General features: G+C 40.5%; 1 protein-coding gene across 5 annotated transcripts in view; it reads right to left on the reverse strand.

Annotated features, from left to right (window-relative positions):
• FMN1 (formin 1) overlaps positions 1 to 21,703 on the reverse strand; it is a 428,640-nt gene that overhangs the window by 77,724 nt on the left and 329,213 nt on the right. For all 5 annotated transcript variants that reach the window (XM_053224212.1, XM_053224213.1, XM_027066879.2 and 2 more), the window contains one exon: positions 20,440 to 20,532. In XM_053224212.1, the coding sequence (XP_053080187.1) occupies positions 20,440 to 20,532 (93 nt within the window). The remainder of the gene's footprint in view (positions 1 to 20,439; positions 20,533 to 21,703) is intronic.

The raw sequence follows: 21,703 nt of genomic DNA on the forward strand, positions 1-21,703 counted from the left end.
TACCTTCCTGTGGGTCTAGTACTGGCTGGTCAGAAATCTGATCTACGTAAGACAGGTGCACCTAGATCAAAGTGGTCAGGGGCATGGTTAGCATGGCCTGGCCTCCTGATCTCTCCTGGGCAGACATTCTGTTTATAATATTCCACCTACAGTGGATATATTCACTATAATTTTTATATGCCCCATGGAATCAACTCAGTTTCCTTAGAATAGTCTTCATATTCCCTACATCAATACTTAGCTCAGAGCCTACCTTCTTTCCCTCACCTCTGAGCTATATGGCAGTTTTTATGCATATCCTTGAAAGAACCCCCCTCTGTTCATTAATTCAAAAATATTCACAGCATGGCATGCCTACAGGTACTGTAAGCCATGAGTAGAACAGAATCCCTGATCTCAAGAAATACACTTCTTATGGAAGCAGACAGAAAACAATGAACACATGATATTTCAAATGGAGATAAGTGCTACAAAGCTATATAAAGCAGAGAAATGAGAAGAGACTATATAATAGAGTCTGAGGAGGTGTTATCAGGATGTTCTCTCTGTTCTCTGAGGAAGGGCCAGAATGAAGTAAGGAGCAGGCCATACAGATATCTGGGGAAAGCGCATTCTGACCAAAGGAAGAACCTGTACACTTTCCACAGCAGAAGTATGCTGGCCAGTCTCAAAGATCAGCAGGAAGACTAAGGTGCCAGGACTAAGAGAACAAGGCGAGGAGTGATAAAAATTGAGGACAGTGAGGTGGAGGGAGTCAGATCACACAGAGCGTTGTAGGTTCAATAAAGACTTTGAATTCCATGATGACTGAAATGGAAAGTCTCTGGAGAGTTTTCAGAAAATGAATGACTTAACCTTACACTAACTTTAAATGGAAACTGGGGAGTCATCAGAATATAGATGGTTATTTAAAGCCTTGATGACACCACACCTGGTAAGTGAGCAGAGCTAGAGAGGGAGAGGGAGAGGGAGAGGGAGAGGGAGAGGGAGAGGGAGAGGGAGAGGGAGAGGGAGAGGGAGAGGGAGAGGGAGAGGGAGAGGGAGAGGGAGAGGGAGAGAAATCCATGGGCTGAGTCCTGAGGTGCCCCCCTCCTCCCACCAAAGTGTAGAGATCAGGAAGTTGAGGAACCAGTGAAGAAGACTTTAGGGAGTATTCATGAAGTAGAAAGGGGAAAAAAGAGAATGCCGGCCTACAGCAAAGAGAAGGAATTTTCTAAAGGATGGGTTAATCAACTCCATCAAAGACTGTTGAAAGGTGGGGTGAGATTTGTGTCAGAGCTATCAGGTCCTTGAGGCGAGAATTCACATCTGATTTGTCATTCTTTCTCAGGGCCTCCCACACAGCAGATAATGCTGAAGAAATGCCTAACAATGAATGGTTGTGACTGGACACAGAGAACAGGGTGTGCTCCACCAGCAGACGCCTGTCCTGAGGCAAAATGGGGAAAAGATGACCACTTCTACAGATGTCACACTGAAAGGATCACTGAATGCTCTTGCGTTATTTATGTGGCTCCACCCAGAGACACTCCCAGTCTGAAGAATTTCAAAGGTCCTAGGAGATAGAGGTAGGGGGCTGGCAAAGGGATGAATGCAAGAGGGAAAGTGGTGAGGAAAGAAAAAAAAGACCAGGATGGTAGGAAAGATGCTGGGCAAAGATAGTGATGCCTGAACAAGGAAGATTCTGGAGGGCATGTTATAAGAAACCAAAAACGTGAGGGGAGAGGGGGAAGCAGAGAGAAAACAGAAAGCTACAGAAGAAAGCAGAGAAAACGGAGGTAAGAGTGAAAAGAAAACTGAAAGCAGAAGGAGACAAAGGGAAAAAAAAAAAAAACATGAGGAGGTGATACCAATGTCTGGGGAAAGAACAAAGGAAATGCAATGGGTGGGCTTAGGCTGAGACTGGCCTGGGTACTGGGGGACTGGTGTCTGATCTCTATGTGCCTCAAGGAAAGATAAATGGTAAATTCAGGGGAGCCCTCCACAAAGCCTGTGGGTATTTTGAATCCAAGAAGAAACATACTGGCCAGGGTGAAATGCTCAAGTAAACACAAACTACAACAGCCCTGTGGTGACGAGTGACCTGACTGCGAGTCTGACAAGGCCATGGGCGGCCCAGCAGCCCAGGAGGCTCCAGGCTGTTCCTGGCATCCAGTCTGTGTGTACAACACAAATGGCCATTTCAAGGGGAGAAGAAAAAAAACAAAACAAAACTGTGTTCAACTGGGTGACCTCTCTTGTCAGCATTTGGCTAATTAAGGAAAGATATTACCTACAGATCTCTAGGTCTTGGTCCTATTTCCTGCTCGTTAAAAAAATGGTTTAATGAGAAGGAAAAAAATCAAGGAACCAGAATAGAAATTATTTTTTTCCCCCAAATGCGCTGACTGGCAGTGGTTGCTTTGCCAAAAATGCTTGAACAATAGGATTTTGACACGAAGACTGAAATCTAAACAGCATGAAGAAATCTCGAAAGCTGAGCAGTCCCCATTATCTCATGCTTGCACGACTACAGTCCAAAAGATGAGTGAGGATTCTCCGTTTGTGCAAGCGGGGTGGCGGGCCAAGGCCCTGACAGAGCCACTAATTGCCCATCTGCTTGTTTACACAGACCAGGGATGGTGGCCGGACAAACAGCTCATTTCCCTTGAAAGTGGACCAAACTGGGGGGGAGCCTGTCATATGTGACAGAGGACGAGCAGGCAGAATTCTCATGGAAACACGATTCCAGATCAAAGCCGGCAGCCAGCAAGCTGAACAAAGACTGGTTCGAGTAGCTGGCTTTCCCTAGGTAGGGTCAGGCCCACCACTTTCTGCATCCTATCCACTCACACCACCACTCCCTGTGGTCAGGCAATTTTGACATATTCAGATACAAGGATCGGCCAGAGAGTGTCACCACCAAGCTAACTTCCAAGGCTTCTACAGGTAAGAGGACTCTGTTCCAGTGAATTTCTTCACCCTTTTTAGACTTCCCTTGACACTTGGCATGTGCTATGCTGTATACCTGCTTACTGTTGTAGAGTCCTCCTTGTCGCCTGAACTAGACTATGAGCTACTGGAGGACAAAAACCCAAAGCCCCTGGATCCCACAGCAGGACACTTTCCTAGTGAAGACCCATTAGCCAGAAAATGCCTATGGTTGTTAATGATGATTAGCAACTTCTGACATTGTTTTTGCTTGTTTGCTTATATCAGAAGGTTGGTTTTCTTGAGACAAGAGATCCAGACCTCTTGGTTACCCCATCATTGGCTGACTGTAGAAACCAGCAATGCCTGGCACATATCAGACTCCTGGAAATAAGACTGAGAAGACTGTCTTAAGGAACTATTTCTCCTCAAAATGAGAATGGGTTTAAAAAAAAAAATCTATCTCTGTACTGTCCTTAGTGACTGTCAATGTGTAGCAATATGGCCATGAAGTAGAAATTATCCAGAATTTACTATAGGTACACCAAAGATTGTATACGTAAAGGGAGGAAGATCGACAATAATAAGTCAGGCAAACAAATTTCAGATTTGGTGCTTTGAGCATTCAGAGTGCCACATATTAGAAATGTAATAAACTAGTGTTGGATAAACCTGAAAAGGGACCAGCTCTCTCAAGGAGGGGTACTGTGGCCCTGGGATCCCCACTGACAGGTCAGTGACAGTCCGAGGTCTGTGGGTCCCACCTCAGTGCACCATTCATCCTTCACCTCAGCTTTCTGTTTATCACTGTTGTGTCCCAGCCCTTGGTGAGCATCTAGAGTTGCTGTGTCAGAGGCAGGGCACAGAAAAGCCAGAAGGAGAAGAGGTTTCTTTTTTATGGCAAGAGCTGAAGACAGGTCACCTCTAAGATTACCATACCCTCAGGAGAAGCTGTGATGCTATCTGAATATCTAGTTGGTGATAGCAGTATTTTCCCCAAATCAGTAGTAGAAGAACGGGAACATTTGCTATCAGCACCTTAAAAACACTCCTAAGGAGCTAACAGCACGGTTTAAAATGTTACTAGGGAGTTAATCTCTGCAGATAATTGCATGCAAGTGACTAAAACCATTTTTTGCTTGAAATGTAGAATAGGTACATGAAAGGCATCCTCGATGACGTGGGATTCCACATGCAGGCAAGTTACAGGGATCCCAGAAGCTTGGCTATGTCACCAAGCACCACAGCAAAGATGGCCGCCTGAGGAAGAGGCGGTCCTGTGGGCAGTGGAGCAATGTTTTGGGATGATGAGGAGAGCCACCCAAGAGGGAGGCAGAATGTGTGAGAATTGGGCACAAACACAGGAGGAAGCTGTGTAAGGGATCTGCATGTCCCATGCAGAGCAATGAGTGGACTGAAATTCTGGACAACTGGAGTCCCAGAAATAAGTATGAATGCATACAACTGGTTAATTCTGAAATATGAGAAACAGTTGTTTAAAGAAGAAAAGAAGACTTCCTCACTCCACCCTCCCACTCTTTGGAAGATACACACAGACAAGAGTGTCACACAGTACAAAAGGTTTGTATTACACTGAAACTGTTGCTCAAAGAGGAACTTACACATAGGAACAAAATTTAAAAACAAACAAACCACAACATTTATCACAGTTTATCCAGCCAGTGGTTTTTCTTTATCCCTTTGGCTATTACTTTAGATATTTTTGCTTGGAATTTTTTTTTTCCTTTTTCCTGACAGCTCATTGATCTTGGTTGAGCTTGGATTATCACAGTTTGCGAGAAACAATTTAGGCTACTTTTCTAGCTTGTTCCTCCTTAGTTGCTTCTTGGATGTTGTCCATTTAACATTTTTGAGAAATCTGTCTCTGTCTGTCTCTCTCTCTAAATATAGACACATATACGGTACTTTAATCTCAAAGTACATGTAGTGTGTCCCTGGAGCACTGGAGGAGAGGTTACATAAATCCAAGGAAACAATGCCATTATTTTAAATTAAGGTAGGTAGAGTTTCAGATTGATCCACCTGGAAGATGTAATAAAAACTTAAGAGCTTTAATTTAAATTCCAAATTCTGGCTTCTTACGTATATTTTCACAAACAGAACTGGTAGATAAACTAGCAATTGAAAGAACTATTATTTTCAGTGTGATTCACTTTTTTTTTTTTTTTAATGTTTATTCATCTTTGAGAGAGAATGAGACAGAGTACAAGCAGGGGAGGGACACAGAGCGAGGGAGACACAGAATCTGAAGCAGGCTTCAGGCTCCGAGCTGTCAGCACAGAGTCCAACGCGTGGGGTTCAAACTCACAAACTGAGAGATCATGACCTGAGCTGGAGTTGGATGCTTAACCAACTGAGCCACCCAGGCGCCCCTATTCTCAGTGTGATTTATAAGTGACTCTTAAATCTATACATTCCATCAGCCACTCCCTCAGCTCCAGCTCTATCAGAAAGCATTTTAAAGCCTATCTATGCATAGTGCAGTATTTTCTCTGTTATTCAGTAGGTCATATAGATAAGACTGTCAGCTACAACAACCTTGACAAGCACAACAAGAACTCATACAAGTACAAAGGACATATCCTCATCTCACTTGACCATATTGTCTGCTGTAGCTAAGAAGAGTCTTCATGAATCTTTAAAACATTCTTTACCCTCCTGGGACCAAACTCAACTCTATGGATTCATATAAGATTATAATAAGCCAGCAAATGCTTTTCTGGCAGGAGAGTACCACTCAATCTTCAGCTGTGTCAGAGCGAGCATCACTAACCTGGTCACTGAGGGACCAGAAAACAAATCCTGATCCATTAGAAAGGCAGGCAGAATTTACCACTGGGCTTCAGAGTGAACAAGAGGGCAAGAGTACGGGAAAGGAGACACCCACATTCCCAATTGTGTCCATTTTCTGATAAGTTATTTCTTTGAAAGGTATAAAAATAGTTAAATCCACACCTTAAAGTGAGCATTTATACTGACAATAAGAATATGGCAGCTCAAACGTTCTCTTCTTTCTTATGCCTGTGTTGGAAAAGCAAGTGACTTTGGGCTTTATGGTTTTTCAATGCAGTGAACCATATTTAAAATAGGATGATGATAAGGTTGCAGGAAAGTGCCCAGGAGAGTAGGTTCAATGCCATTTGTCCCTGGGAGAAGGAAGGAGGAGAGTCTTCAACATGTCAAATGCATAAAATGTTGAGTTCTCAGAGGATTGATTTGTTAGGGCTCCAACTCCAAGGAGAAAAATATCAAAAAAAGTGGAATAGACATTGTAGCAAATGGGACTTTATATTGACTTCCAGGAAATACATCTGGCTGATGGTGATGGTTTTCATGTGCTAAAATAGGCATGTAACATGTGAGTCATATGTTAAGGTGGGTTTGTGAGGCTACTGTCTATGAGGCTGTTTACTTCTTCCCATGTAGTAACACAGAAATTAAGGAGGTTTCTTTAGAGGGATATTGAGGAGAATGACAAAACCTCATTCCCTGGAAACCTCATCTATCTTGAACAAGTCGTGAGGACCAGAGCAAACACATCTATATTTTGCTATTTATTTGACCTCTAAAGAAGATAATGATGCCTTTTCTTAGGGCAAGTGCTAATGGTCAGCTTTGCAAATCCTGATAGACTAAGTCAAATAAAAGCCAGGATCTACTAGTTGAGAGTCTAGACATCAAGGACATGAAACTTAGGAACAATCAATTAAACATAATGGTAGCTTGGCCTCCATTAAACATAATGGCCTCCAGGATGGCCACCATCACTTTTTTCCTTCCTTGTATACAGCACTGTTCTCCACTAGCAGGTGGAGTCTATTGGTCTATTTCCTTGAAACTGGGCCAGCTTGTAACTTCTTCGACCTAAAGTGACACGATGTCTTATCCCTAGACTTTAAGAGGATTGGTAGTTTCTGCTTCCCTTTTCTTGCAACATTTTCCCTGGACAGAGCTAGCAATTCTGTAAGTAGTCTAACTACCCTTAGGTCACCATGCTATGAGGAAGCCCAAGCCATGTGGAGGGGTTACGTGGATTCAGACATTACATAGGATCCAGCCAATCTCCACCTGTGCGACTCACCCCAGCCCGTGATCCAGACACGTGCATGAAGAAGTCATCTGTTGATTGCAAAGTCACCTTCTGGCTCCAACCTCATGTAAACCCAGAACAAGAACCACTCAGTTCAGTCTAGGCAACCCACAGAACTGTGGGAGATAGTAATAAATTGTCGATTTAAGCTACTAAGTGTTGAGGCGGTTGGTTATATAGCAAGAGATAACCAGAATATGCCCTATAGATTCCTAATGCCAACAGGCTATCATCTCCACTAGCAAACATAAATTCCAGAGGCAAGGTTGTGCTCATCTTGCTCATCCTTCTACCAATATCAAGTACCATAGTGTCTAGGACATAAGAAGGTCTTAATATTTAATGAACAGTTTGAACAGCTGTATCTGTGCTAGTGTGGTAAAAGCAGGACCCATGGTCCACAAAGTACCTTAGATGAAACTAAATCTGACTTTGCTTAAGAAATCAAAGTCACAGCAAAGCACAAAGGAACATAAGGAGAGGGTAAAGGGAAGGCAGAGAACAAGTATTTATGCATATGACTATGGTGGATATTGTACTAGATGGCTGATGTATGCTACCTGATTTGATTCTCACAGTAACCTTATATAGTACTGGTGTTATCACCTCTGTCTTTGAGATGCGAGAACTCAGTCTTGTTTGGATGAAGTAAGTTTTCCCGAGGTCAGATAGTTAGGGAAGAGATTTGAATTCAGGTTTGTGTAATTCTAAAGCCAGCCCTCTCTTCACTAGTCTCCTGGGAGACTACAACAGAAACAATAAGAAAATAATTTGAAAGAGATGCAAAACCCATCCCTTGAATCTTACCCAGGACTATCTAGCTCCAGTAATTGCTGTCAACATGTTGGAACCCGTTTCCCCACATGAAGCTCAGACCAATTACAATTAATGCCACAGCCATGACTATAAATTGGGAACCAATGCCAGAGGAAGCTTAAGTTTAAGAAAGCAGATGATCACGCACATATATTATGTTAGCAATTAGGCTTAATCCTAGAATCGTGAAACCGAAGGGAAGATTTTAAGGGAAGAATAGTGCCTTCCTGGGAAGAATAGCAATTCAGATATTTTAGTGGATTCCTACATTACCTACTTGAATATATTACACTTCCCTACAATTATTATGACTATTCCATCTTTCATTTATTTCAGCAAGGAAATGGGATGGTGAGACAGCTCAGTAGGCAGATGGTTTGTTCCTTTCAATGAACAATTTGAATGTCAACAAGTTCGTAGATGCTAGGGGGAGAGGGGAAGTGGTAAATAACAAAGGTCCTGGTTGCAGACTCAGAAGTGGAGAAAGGACGTGCTATCAAGGATCGGCACTTCAAGAAGCTAAGCACTTACGTTCTGCCAAATTTACGAAAGGATATGAACTGATACCGCGTATTTCCTATAGTGGAAAAAAAAACCTTCTCTATCCCTGTTGAAAACAATTATATCTACTCAAATGCAAATTTTTCATTTTCAGAAGAAAAAATAGTAGAAATCAACCAAAACTTGAATATAAAAACTGGTAGAGAAAGGTAGGTATATTTCTTCTCAATTCAAAAGATTAATAAAAGGATTAAAAAATGATCACATTCTCTAGCCTCAGCTTGCAGCCTTTCAAAGTCTCATATGCTATAAAACAGAGTTGAATGTTCTGGTAATTAACAGTTATCAAAGATAAAATCATTTACGCTAGTGGTGGTTACTGTCATCTCCAATCACTTTTAGCCTCTGAGATGAGGCGCTTGGACTTTGTGGGTCTCAAGGATCATATGTTTGCAGTTTAACTCAGTGGCCACTAGGTGGTAATATTGTTGATTTGGGTAGCCATGACATGAGCTCCACAAGGCATGCCATCTTTAATGGAATTATGTAAATACTTTCCATTATTAAGATGTAACTACAGAAATTATAATTAGACTTAAAAATATTCTAATGGTGAAAGAATACAATCCTGTAGCAAACCACTGCTTTTGGCATACTTTTAAAGGAAATGGACAAGATGGTTTTCCTTCTAGTACTTAAGACTTTTCACTGGAATTATTACTTGCCATTTGAATTCAGAACTGTAGCTATTCACACCACTGAGAAAGTAACACTTTTGTGATGGACTTGCTGAGCTCCACTCTCGGAACCATCTGATAAGATTGAGATAAAATGATATCTTGCGATATCATACGATAAAATGAGAATGTAACAGTAGCAGCAGGTGCTGACAATATAGAGTGCCAGGCTCTGTGCTAAATGCTCCACACACATTATCTCATTCAGTTCTGGACTCCTACTAGTGCTGCCACAATTCTTTTACAGCAAAAGTGACTCAGCAGAAGAAGAAACAGACCTGTATTATTTGAAAGAATGAAGAGATCTTTCCAGAGTTGTACATTATCTGCAAAATCACATATTATATAATATGTATTCTGCAAAACAATTCCCAGAAGGCAGTATAGGTGTCAAGTTCTTCCAGCATAAAGAAGACAATAACTGAGTGATTCGAAGAGAAGCCATGTGATGGCAACTGCAATCAATCACTGATTAAAACCTTGCCGATAGTTGTCAAGAATCCAAAGAGGAAGTGGTGGTGGTGCCAACAATTACATGAAGCAATTTATCATGAGAACAACTATTATGCAAGAATGCAGATCTCAATACTGACTCCAGAAAATACTTAACTACTTGTCACCACAATTCTTTCCAAAGCACAGATGACCCTTCTTGTTACTGCTAGGGAAGGTAGAAGGAGGGCTTCTATCCGGACTCCACGAACAGGAGTCCCTGGGGGTTATGCTATGGCAGGCAAGTCAGCTACTCTCCTATTTTTCTCATTTTGATGCTGAGAGAAAACAGTAATTTCTAGTTACCCAAAAGGGTCTTGGGACACAGATAAAATAGGTGCTCTTCTGGGTTATTAGGACAGCATAGTACCAACATTGAGACTGAGATCACACTGACCTTGAGTAAGTTACTGAAATCCTTACAGGTTCCTTATCTGGAAAGTTGGTAAAAACAAAATCAACTTCAAAGAGCTACTGCAGAGATTAAATGAAGCGCTGTGCTTCAACCTTTGAAGTCAAGAAGCATCCTTCCAACTCCCTTGAGGGAGTTGGAAGACTTGAGGGAAATTTTCAACCAACTGGTGTTTCTCACAGAAGGCAGGGGCGGGATAATAATTATGCTCTAAAAATAACGTATTTATTGATGCTCTATAGTCATATGATGTTGTCTTATTTAATCTTCATAATGATACTATACAGCAGACACTACTATTCCCATTTTACAGATAAGAAGAAAAAGACTCAAAGAAAATTACAAACCTGTCCAACATCACACAGGAAAGTTAAGTGGTAAAGTTAGGGTTCAGACACAGGTCTTCTAACTTCATACACAATGCTCTTTCTGTTATATTCAGAAAATTTAAACAAAAAAACCCTTCTTAATCAAAAGGTGTACATGTAGTCATGATTGGAAGATTAAATATTGTGATTATGGCTTTGTATCAAGAATAAGACTTAAAAAAAAAGTATAAGACTTCAGAAGTTCCTAAAACCCTGGTTCTAGGGAACACAAGTTAGTCTATTTCTAGTTTTTCCAAAACAAGCCAATGGAATATGCAAAGGGAATTCACAAGTAGGCAAGAAGGTCTATACCTAGAAAGAGGCCGGCTCACTTGGCTTCATGCCCTTCTTCTACCTGGGGATGTTTCTACTCATCAAACAGGGGCTTGTAGCTCCAGAATCTTAAAGGATCTTGGAGTCTGCCATGATGAAGGGAAATGAAGGGATTACATCAACACCAAAAATACCATCATGAGGTGGGCACTAGTAATACTTTACTACCTACATGGTTAAAAGCTTTACTCAAAGTTGTAAAGGTATAGTTGTTAAGGTATAGTCCCTGTTCCACCAAAGCAGCTTGGTCTCATAGGTTTGGAGCTGTTGCGGTGGGCATATGCGTGCACACATGTGCACATCTGTCTAAATAGCTGGGCTCTAGAGAAGACCCAGTAAGAGTTAATACTTACCCTACCTTTCCCTCCAACCCAAACCACTACCATCTCTCTTCCACTTGCATGTAGTTCTGAGACACTGTTTACAAACAGCAGACAAAACCTCTCTTTCAAAAATTACAGGTAAGGCTTAAAATACATACATCCATAGACGAGGTCAGATTCTTAAAATCATCTTAACTATAAATGAATGATAACTGGTCCTCCCCTGCAGGCCTGAGTCAGGGTAATTTGAAATGTAGGCTCCTATACTCTCACCCTGTATGCTCAGGAAACAGTTCATCAAAAGTCATGGTGAGCTAAGAGGACTCAGGTGAAATGGAGAACAAGACTATGGAAACAGGGACCAAAAGGTGAGGGAAAAGTAAAATGCTCTACATATTCAAGCAAAGAGGCCTCTCATGGACATTTCAGTTAGAGCTATCACACGAGCATGGCAGAACCATGAGCAAAATGAGTAAAGGCAGTTTAAGTCCAGAAGAAAGAACTTGAGGGACTTTAGTGTGTGTGTGTGTGTGTGTGTGTGTGTGTGTGTGTGTGTGTGTGTGTGTGTGTGTGTGTATACGAGAGCATTAGGAAAGAAAGCCAAGGTACTAGCTCATAGATCTGGCTCTCCTTTCATGAGAGAAGGAAAACACAAAAAAAAATGTCCTCAAATTTCCTTCTAAGTGGTCCAGTTCAGCCCTCAGAGGAGGGAAAGAGGCTGTGAATGAGAGCATTTAATTCCTAATTCCTTGGAAATTGTACATGAAGGGCTAGGTTCAGCAGGCTAAGGGACCCCAACTGGTACCACAATGGGAAAAGCCTGAAAGGGGAGACAATCTTGAAAGAAAAAATGTAAGTACCAAAGTACCATAGAAAGTGTTTGTTTTTTTTTTAAATAGTTGTTTAATTGTTTTGAAGAGGTACACATTGATTAGAAGATTTATGAAGAGTCTGTGTGCCATATCTGAACCTCACCCATCTTTTTTCTATCCACTACAGCAATGAACCTGTCTGGTCATTTTTAGGGGTAATATTTTAAATATTTCACAATAGCCTGGGTGCCCACTAAACAGGACAGATTACCTGCATGGTTGAGATGGTAAGAATCAGCTAAATATCAGCCCCTAAGATTAGTTTCCTATTTGTCCTCAGAGATTTTTGTTTAGTATCCATTTTTATTATTAATAATGGTAATATTCCTACTCTTCTGACCCTTGTTTTCCACTTAAAATATACCTTAGAGATTCTTCCATGACAATAGATACATTTCCTCATTTTTTTTAAAGCAGATGCTTAGTATTCCATACTTCCATATGGAAGTACTATAATTTGACAATTTCATTACTGATGGTCATTGAGATCGTTACCAATCTTTTGCTGCTACAAACAATGTCTGAGTAAGTAGCATGGCACATAAATCACTTTGCATGTGTAAACATCTGAGGGTATGCATTGAGAAGTAGAACTGACAAGTCAAAAGACACGTGCATATGTAGCTTTCATAGACACTGCTAAATAGACCTCTATATGGAGTGTAACAATTTCCACTTTCACAAGCAATAGAGAACAGGGGTTTACTGCACTGCACTGCCAACAGAGTTTGCTACCAAACTTTTATAACTTTGCCAATCTTAGAAAGAACAGAGTTTCAATGGGATTTCTTTTGTATTTATTTTGAGAACAGCATCTTTTCACATGTTTGAAGAGCAGTTTCGGCCACTGTTCACATTATTGGCCTTTGTACTGAATATTGGTCTTGTTTCTCAACATCTAGGAGCTCTTATATGTTGTGTAGACTGATCTTTTGTGTGTGATAGGAGTTGCAAATCTGAGGCTGATGCGTATTAATTTTCATTATAATAAGGAAGCATATGTTAATGTTTTATTGAGCTTTAAATGGAGAATAGATGTTGAATTTTGGCCAGTGCCTTTTAAAGAGATGACCATATGAGTTTTCCTGTTAGAGAGATTAACAGTGATGAATTATGTTAACAGACTTCCCAATATCATATCATCTTTACATTGTGGAAATAAACTCCATTTGACCATAAAATGTATTGTTGTATTTAAACACTTAAAACTACAGTGAAATTGGTCTGTAGTTTTCTTTCTTTGGGGAGGGGGGGGCTGGGTAGGTGGGTACAATGTTTTCCAGAAATTTATATTAGTATTATACACACACACAATTAATTTAGTTATTTTTCCTCTTGTTGCAAAATTTTCACTGGAAATAAAGGAAAAGAAAAAGAGAACTAGAGTTATTGGAAAGACAACTTATTGGATGTTTGGCCAGAAAAGAAAAATGAAGTAAGTTAAAGATATAAAGGGGGGGGGTGGTCAGTAGGGAGGGAAAGAACAAGAGAGGGGAGAGGGAGCAAAGAGAGGGAGGAAGAAGTGGAGAGAGGGAGAGAGAAGCTAACTTGGTGGGGTGGGGGGGGGGGGGAGGGATTGTGCTCTTTGCAGAAATTTCTGGGAAAAAAACAAAACCAAACAAAACAAACTGATTCAAACTAACCCTTTCAGGAAAGAGTCTACTTAATAAAACCTTTGATAAAATAGTCGCTCCATTTTCTGAAGATTACTGCCGTGTTACTGTGGTGACCCAGAAATCACAACAATCTTAATTCTTGACCATTTGATGTTATTTGGAGCCAGCCTTGCTGGTTTGTTTTGTTTTGTTTTGTTTTGTTTGAATAGTGAGGTGTACAAGAACTTGATTTGGCCCAACAGAGTAGTGTGCTTTCTCCTGGCCATAGTTCTTCCTTCTACAACACAATACTGTAGAGGATGTAAGAATTATTTCTTCTCACAGGTCACACTGTCCAGATCACTGGTTCTTTCTGTTCTCTGTAAGCTTGATGCTTGAATATTCTGGGGGTTGAAGAGATTACCTAAGAACCTGATTTTAGTCTATGGTTTGAGGTTCAGTAATGGACCTTATCAATCTAATCTAAGTATTTATTAAGAATGGATTACATGCATATTTGTGAGGGAGAAAGATGTTTTGATACCCAGGAGGTTTGACCACAGATGTGCATTATAGACCAAAAGTGCATCTCACCAGATTCTGCTATGATTTACCAGTTCTGAAAGAATTTAAACAGGAAACTCACAGAGGGGGAAAAATAGCCTCCAGGCGCTTTACAAGATTCAGGCTGCTCCTTCATTAATTCCACAATAATTATTAACACCTATCATGGGCCAGGCTGAGGCTCCATTATGTTAGGATGAGAAAGTAAATAGAACCAGATCATCTATTTAAATGATTCTTTTTGCATTCAATGTGGGCAATCAGAGTTGTTTTATTTGTTTCTTAGTTTTTTGTAAATGTATATATTTACTTATTACTAGATAAGTGTCTTGACATTAAGAATATCTCTAATCTCAGCTGGTCAAAGAACTTTGGAGGATAGTGTGATAAAGTAGGACTGGCACAGCTCATTAAGATTCATTTCGATTTGGTTCCATTCATGGATGCCAGCTGAAACTAATGGAGAATGAGATAGGGCCAAGTGTGGGAGACGGCTAGTCTTAGCACCAGGTTAGGTTCCAGCCCTCCCTGCCGAAGCTATAAATACAAATGACCAATTTAACAGCATGCAAAGACCACCTACAAGATCTATACCTACGATCTAATCAGTTGCTCTGCGCCTTCTTTCAATTACAGGATCCCTGCCATGTTTATGGGGACTTTTAATGTGAGCATCACATTTTTGAAGGCCATATCATTATGACTATGTTTGATCTGAGGGTGGGAAAACATGAGCTCAAATAATGCCTGCACAAGGTTACTCTGAACTGAGCTGTAAATTGGAATCAACAAGAGCCTACTGTGGAAAAGCAAAACCATGTAAGGGAAAAGTCTTGATACTATGGAGATTGCAACTCTGAAAAATGGCGCCATTAAAATTACTTTCTATTCTACACAGGAAATGAAATTAGTTAAGAACAAGTACCACAATTTTGTCAAGTCACACTATTTAAGGGCATTTTGAGAAGTGAAAGATGACACAAGGGCAAACACATCATCTCCACTTGAGTGTGGCAACAGGATATGATTTACAAAAGAAAAATTAAATCATCATGAGTGTTATAAGAACTGAATTGAAGCTCATATAAAAAATCAGTGTAACCATGAATCAACTGAGTCATCACACATGGGTGATTTCTCAGGAATAAAGAACTCAATTGCTTAAGACTTTATGAGTGATAAAACTCCTAATAGAAAATTGGCTTGTCTGCCAAATACTCAGATATTATGAAAGTATGGAAGTATCTTTTCTCAATTGTGGTTATTATATCCTGTACTTAGATACTTTGATACTACAGGAACTTCTCATCTTATACCCTTTCTTTGGGCTTTTTCATTCATTCCTATGACTTGAACTTCCACCCTCTCCCATCCCATCCAGTGCTCTCTCATGAACCCAAAATCTCCACCGGCATGTGTCTGTTGCATGTGTCAAATGAACGTGTTCAAAATGTACTGCATTGTTTTCCACCCCAAATCTGGTTCTCCTTATTGGTATCAAGCCAGTTAATCCAAGCAAGAAAAAGGGGAATGATCTGTCTCTCTTGTTTTTGTACTTCCAATGGGTCATCTAGTCCTATAACTCCTAAAAGCTTTAGAAATATGTCCCTTCCTTCATTATTTTTCTGTGGTTGCTTTTGCTCTTACCGTCATTTGCCTGGCCTACTGTGGAATAACTTGATAGAGTACTTCCCTATCTTTTACTACTCCAACTCTTCTTCATGTTGCTCTTGCTTATAATGTATTTTTTGACAGCACAAAGTAAAAGGATCCCAGGCACCAAATCAAAACAAACCCAGTGTGACTGTATCATTCCCATACATACCACTTTCCAAAGGCTCCACGTTGCCTATAAGATAAAGTTCAGATTGTTTAGCAAGTCATATTGGGATCCTCCTCTCCTTTTTGGTCTTGTGTTCTTCCCATATGCCCTGTGATCTCGCCACAGCAAGTCTCTTGCCATTGCCCAAGTATATCATGTCTTTCCATCCTCTGCCTGGAATGCCCTTCACAACCTATCTGCTGAGAATTCCTAATCCTCTACTTCCTCATCTGTACCACAGAGTCATAACAGTGCTTATTTCAGAGGGTAGTCATGAGGCCTAAAAAAGAAAGGAGAGCTTCTCTCCCCAGAGTGTCTGGCACACTGCAAAGGCTAACTACCATCCACTGTTGTTACCATCATTATCACTATCTTTGCCTCCCCACCACCCCCCCAAACAAAAACATCTTTGTTGAAACCCTCTCCTGAGTTACCTGGAAGTGTTAGACCTTGCTCCTCTCTGAGTCTGTTTGCCTAATTATAGTACCATATTACGTCAACTTCAAACTTGATGGAATTTTCATATTTTAGCACATGCTTTCAGGGCACATCTTATAATCTATGACACATCGTGGTTTAACTGTCAACAATTTTTCATTCTTAGTAGTACTTGTAATAATGGTGTTTCTTACAATGAATGGCGTATTACATGAGATAGTACACTTAAAGATGTATAACTGTCATAAAAATTCGGTTACCCAGGATAAATACTGCATGTTTATGGTGGAAGGAAAACCCCACGTTTTCTACCAATCACTGAAACATCTACATAAAAAAGTTACTACTATTTAGAACCCCATGGTAGCCAAGAGATATTCCACTTGTATATTCTGCAACATGGCAGAGCCCCGCCTGCTGAACCACAGAGGAACAGCCTGATGAACTGGCAGGCTGCCATATCCTTCAGTTAAGCATCCGCCCCCACCTGAGCCAAACAATGGCCAGGACCAGAGCAAAAGTGGGGAGGGGCTTGCTCCTGAAACTGCATTCCAGGAACCCAGGCTTCAAGCAGAGCAAGAACTTGAAAAGGGGAGTGAAGGAATGAAATGAGAAAGGCTAAGGGCCTTGTGTCTAGACTAGTGCTGGCCCATGGAAATATATTGTGAACCACAGATATCATTTTCAGTTTTCTAGTAGCCATGCTTAAAAATGAAAAGAAACAGGCAAATTAATGTTAATAATATCTTATTTTTAACCCAATATATTCAAAATATTATTTTACCATGTAATCAATATAAAAATATCAGAAATGAAATATTTTGTGTTTTCTTATAGTAAGTCGTCAAAATCTGCTCTTGTACACTTGGAGCACATCTCAAATTGGATCAGCCACATTGCAATTGCCCAACAGCTTCATGTGGCTGGTGCCTGCCATTTATATTGGACAGTACAATTCTAGACTGATGTTTGACCAACTCAGCTACGTCATAACAGTAACAGGCTATTTCAACAGGGGCTCTTTTCACCACACAATATTGGGAATGTTTAAGGTTCCTACAATATTACATTTTATTTTTATATTTTAAAATTCTATATAAACGACAGCTTTCCTTTAAATTCTCTTTGTGCTTTGTTTTAGCTGTTTTTGTTTTAAATGTGATTTGAGGTTATTCCTAATGTCCTTCCCATCTTCCTTTCACTATGTTGGTTCAAGGGGCACTGACATCTTTATTCAGTGGCAGATCTTTTCCCAGTAAGACAGTCCCTGAGAGAGGAACAAGGAGTGAGTGATGTACAGCAGGCTCCTGAATAAACACGTTTTGTTTTGTTTTGTTTTGTTTTAAGTAGGCTCGATGCCCAACGTGGGGCTTGAACTCACAACATTCAGAGTAGGAGTCGTGCTTCACCGACTGAGCCAGCCAGGTGCCCCTGACTGAATAAACATCGTTGAAGACACACGGAATGGTGTGGTGTGAAGGGTGACCTAAGCTGGACAATGGAGTTTCTCAACCTGGGCTACACACTGGCATCATCTGGGGAGTAAATCAATAATGCTAATGCCTGGGCCCACCCCCAGAGATGCTGATGGTAGGTTTGGAGTTTGGCCTGGGTATCGGAATGTCTACAAATCTCTCCCAGGTGATTCTAGTGTGCAGCCAGGGTTGCTCTAGAGTTTTTCTAGAACATCTTACTGTTGCCACACTCTTGCCTCACTGACATAAGGTTCAGTTTGCCTCAACTCAATTTCCTCTTTCAGAACAGATCAGAAGAAACTTAACAGAGAAGAGGCTAACATACACCTCCAGACAGTGATTTGCAAATTCCCTTTCTAAGGCACTAAAGATTTTCAAGGCTCTAAATCTACTTGTATTCTCTATTTTTCCAACAACAAAAAAATAGAATTCACGATATAAGTTTTAAGATGCTAGCTAGTTCCAAGAGAAAGTAGTATAAAGCCATTATAACATATAGGCTGATAATACCTAAATATACACACTGCAGAATTTTCCAGATTTAGAATAACAATTAAAAATAAAAACAGAATCTAACAACATATGAGCCTCATTTCAAGTTAATTCTACATATTTCAAAAGCAGAAGTTATTAATTGGGGGTCAGCAAAAAGGAAACCCTTCATGCTTTTTCTTCAGGCCATTTAGGTTATATTTATATGGCATAATACTAAAGCAATGTATCTACTGTGATAACTCACATATAAAATACACCTAATTTTAGTCACATAACACATAAGGGGTGGTATCACTCTTTGCTCTTAAGATGGTACTTTGTCTAATAATATCACTTCCATCATATAAGAGGTTCAGCAGTGGCCAAGAGACAACTCCTGACTTCTGCTTCGACACAAACAAGCCCTCACCAAGGAGGAGGGAACAATGATCTCTGCACCAAAGGAACAGCTGGAACGGAGTTTCTCTGACTCATGGACTGAGAATTTTCCTGCCAATTCCCAAGGTGGTTTGGCCATACTTTCTGGACTCACCCTGCTTAAATGGTCTTTTGTTGACGGTGTGGTATCACGGGGCCTTATTAACAACTAGAAAGAGCATGTTGATACATCCCCAGAGCTTCCGGCATGTATTTCCTCTGACTTTCTAGCAAAGACAAAAGCTCCCTCTAACTACCCCATGCTTTGTTACTGATATAATTGACACATAACATATTAGTTTCAGAGGTACAACACAATCATTTATGTATATACTGCAAAAGGATCATCACAATACATCTAGTTAATATCCATCACCATACATAGTTACAACACTTTTCTTCTTCTGATGAGAACTTTTAAGATCTACTCTCTCAGCAACTTTAAAATATACAATACAGTATTATTAACTATAGTCCCCATACTGTACAATACATTCCCATGACTTAACTTGCTTCATAACTGCAAGTTTGTGCCCCACACTTATATTATGATTCATATCATAAGCTGGATTTGAAAAAAATTGAATAGGAAATATCCACAAGGCATTAAACTTCTACATTCACTAATAGAGATCAACCAAAGTTCTCTACCCCTGCCAAAATCACGGAGGAAGGAACATAACTTAGTAAGATTTCTAAATAAGTGCATAAATGCACTAAATAAGTAGTCTCATGCCTATGACTTCGATCTACTAATCCCAAAAGGTTGATGTGGGCCAAGTGACTTCACGTGTGACATTCATTTGGCCCCAATTTTCCGTTCTGAAAAGGAATAAAAATACAACAAAAGGGGCACATGGGTGGCTCAGTCAGTAAAGTGTCTGACTTCTGATTTTGGCTCAGGTCATTATCTCACAGTCTGGGGATCAAGCCCTGCGTCGGGCTCTGCGGTGACAATGTGGAGCTTGCTTGGGATTCTCTCTCTCTCTTTCTCTCTCTGTCCTCCCCCGCAACCACACTCACTTGCACATGTGTGTTCTCTCTTCCTCTCTCTCTCTCTCTCAAAAAAAGACATTAAAAAAATACAACACAAGTTTTTAAGATGCTATACTGATAAATCTAGGGAGATAATCACCAGCTGCTTGTTCAGGCTGACTGCAAATCTGAAAGGCATGACTACATAAGCCTTGACTGTATGTCATTCAGCAGGTAACATGTACTGAGGATTCCCTTGGGCTCCATGAAGAGACAAAGAAAACGTCTTCCCTCAAGAAGTTTACAAGAACAGGAGTAACATTAAAGGATTTAACATATTAAAAAGGGTTTGGAAGGTGATATAAAAGTAGCAGAACAGGGGCATCTGGGTGGCTCAGTTGGTTAAGTGGCCGACTTCGGCTCAGGTCATGATCTCGCAGTTAGTGAGTTCGAGCCCTGCATCAGGCTCTGTGCTGGCAGCTCAGAGCCTGGAGCCTGCTTCCGATTCTGTGTCTCCCTCTCTCTCTGCCCCTCCCCTGCTTGCTCTCTCTCTCTCTCTCTCTCTCTCTCTCTCTCTCAAATAATAAACACTGGAAAAAAAAGTAGCAGAACAATTCTATTTACACTGAGTAGATAGAGGGAGGAAGGAAGATGGACTGGCTCTAGTCACTGGAGCTGCTAGTGGTCAGCAGGGATGCGACGGGCCGTGGGCCTCAGAGAAAGGTCCAGGGAATGGCAGATGTTTCAGAGATTCATGGATGTGTAGCTGATGCAGTTCCCTACCTTTCTGGAAGAACTCTTCTAGTTTGTCCTTGAAAGGCTGGAGATACTCGTTCGGTGACTCCCTGCACACCACCATCATCTGTTTCTCACTTGCTGTGAAGAAAAGTTGGGAATTAGATTTCTTGAAGAACATGTACTTGCTGAGCTTATGCTCTGTGCTATGCTCTTTGGTATTAAGTGTGCAAAATCCTTATCAATCACTGTTTAAGCAAATTCCAGGGCAAAAAAAAAAAAAAAAGAAAACAAAACCAGAAGAAACACAAACAAATAAAAATAGTCATCTTACTCCACACCTTTCTTCAGCAACAAAGAAATGCACCACCTTCAACTTTCCTTTTAGAGATGCAGAAAAACCTGACTCGGGACAGGTAAAGTATTGTGCTTTTGGTCTCTCAAAAAAAAAAAAAAAAAAAAAAAAAAAAAAAAGACAGGCAAGAACTACTGAATTCCCAGGGAATTAAAGGCCCTTATCCTCTTCAGATTTGTGCTCCAAAAGTAGAGCTTGAAATAGGTTTTGCAGAAATTCCCAAGCAACCAAATTGCCTGGAACCCCCCCACATCCCAGCATGAGAAGCAAGCCCAGGTCAGGGAGGACTGACCCTCTCTTTCCATGCTTCTCATTCACCCACCCTTCCCATTAATATTCCACTAATGCATGTGAAATTGTTTTACATGTGACATACTTCAGATAGAAATTATAAATGGATTTATAATTTATAATCTACAATCTTTCACTTATAATAGATAGCTTTTTGGATAATCACATCCCCTCTAATTAGACAGTTCTGATTTGGTCATATGGAAACCCCACTAACCCACAGTTCACCATCACAGTGGTAAAGACTACTATTTGCTGAGATGGGGAATAGTGGACAGTTATGATCTTTCTATTGTTCTGTTTTCAGGGAGAGAAGATCAAGGGTTAACTCCGAGGCTTGTTAAGTTTTCTTTGGTCCGTGTGAATTATAAGGCAAACTCGTCCACTGAAAACGAAGAGGAAAAGATGTAAGACAAGAGAAAACCATGGATGGGTGCTCACTGCTAATTAAATTCAAACTCTGGGCCTTCTCCATCATGGTACCATCTGCACCCTTCAGGTCTATTTCCACATACATTTGACCAACCAAACCAAAATTCTGCAGTGCTTCCAAATCCTATCAGCCAACATTCTCAGTTCCACCTCTACATTCATGTGGTTCTCCATCCGTTCTTCTGGAGTGTCATACATACTTATAACTGCAATAGACAAAGTCCCACTCATCCT

The sequence above is a fragment of the Acinonyx jubatus genome, chromosome B3 (genome assembly GCF_027475565.1).
Source record: "Acinonyx jubatus isolate Ajub_Pintada_27869175 chromosome B3, VMU_Ajub_asm_v1.0, whole genome shotgun sequence".
In the NCBI taxonomy this organism is placed as follows: domain Eukaryota; kingdom Metazoa; phylum Chordata; class Mammalia; order Carnivora; family Felidae; genus Acinonyx; species Acinonyx jubatus.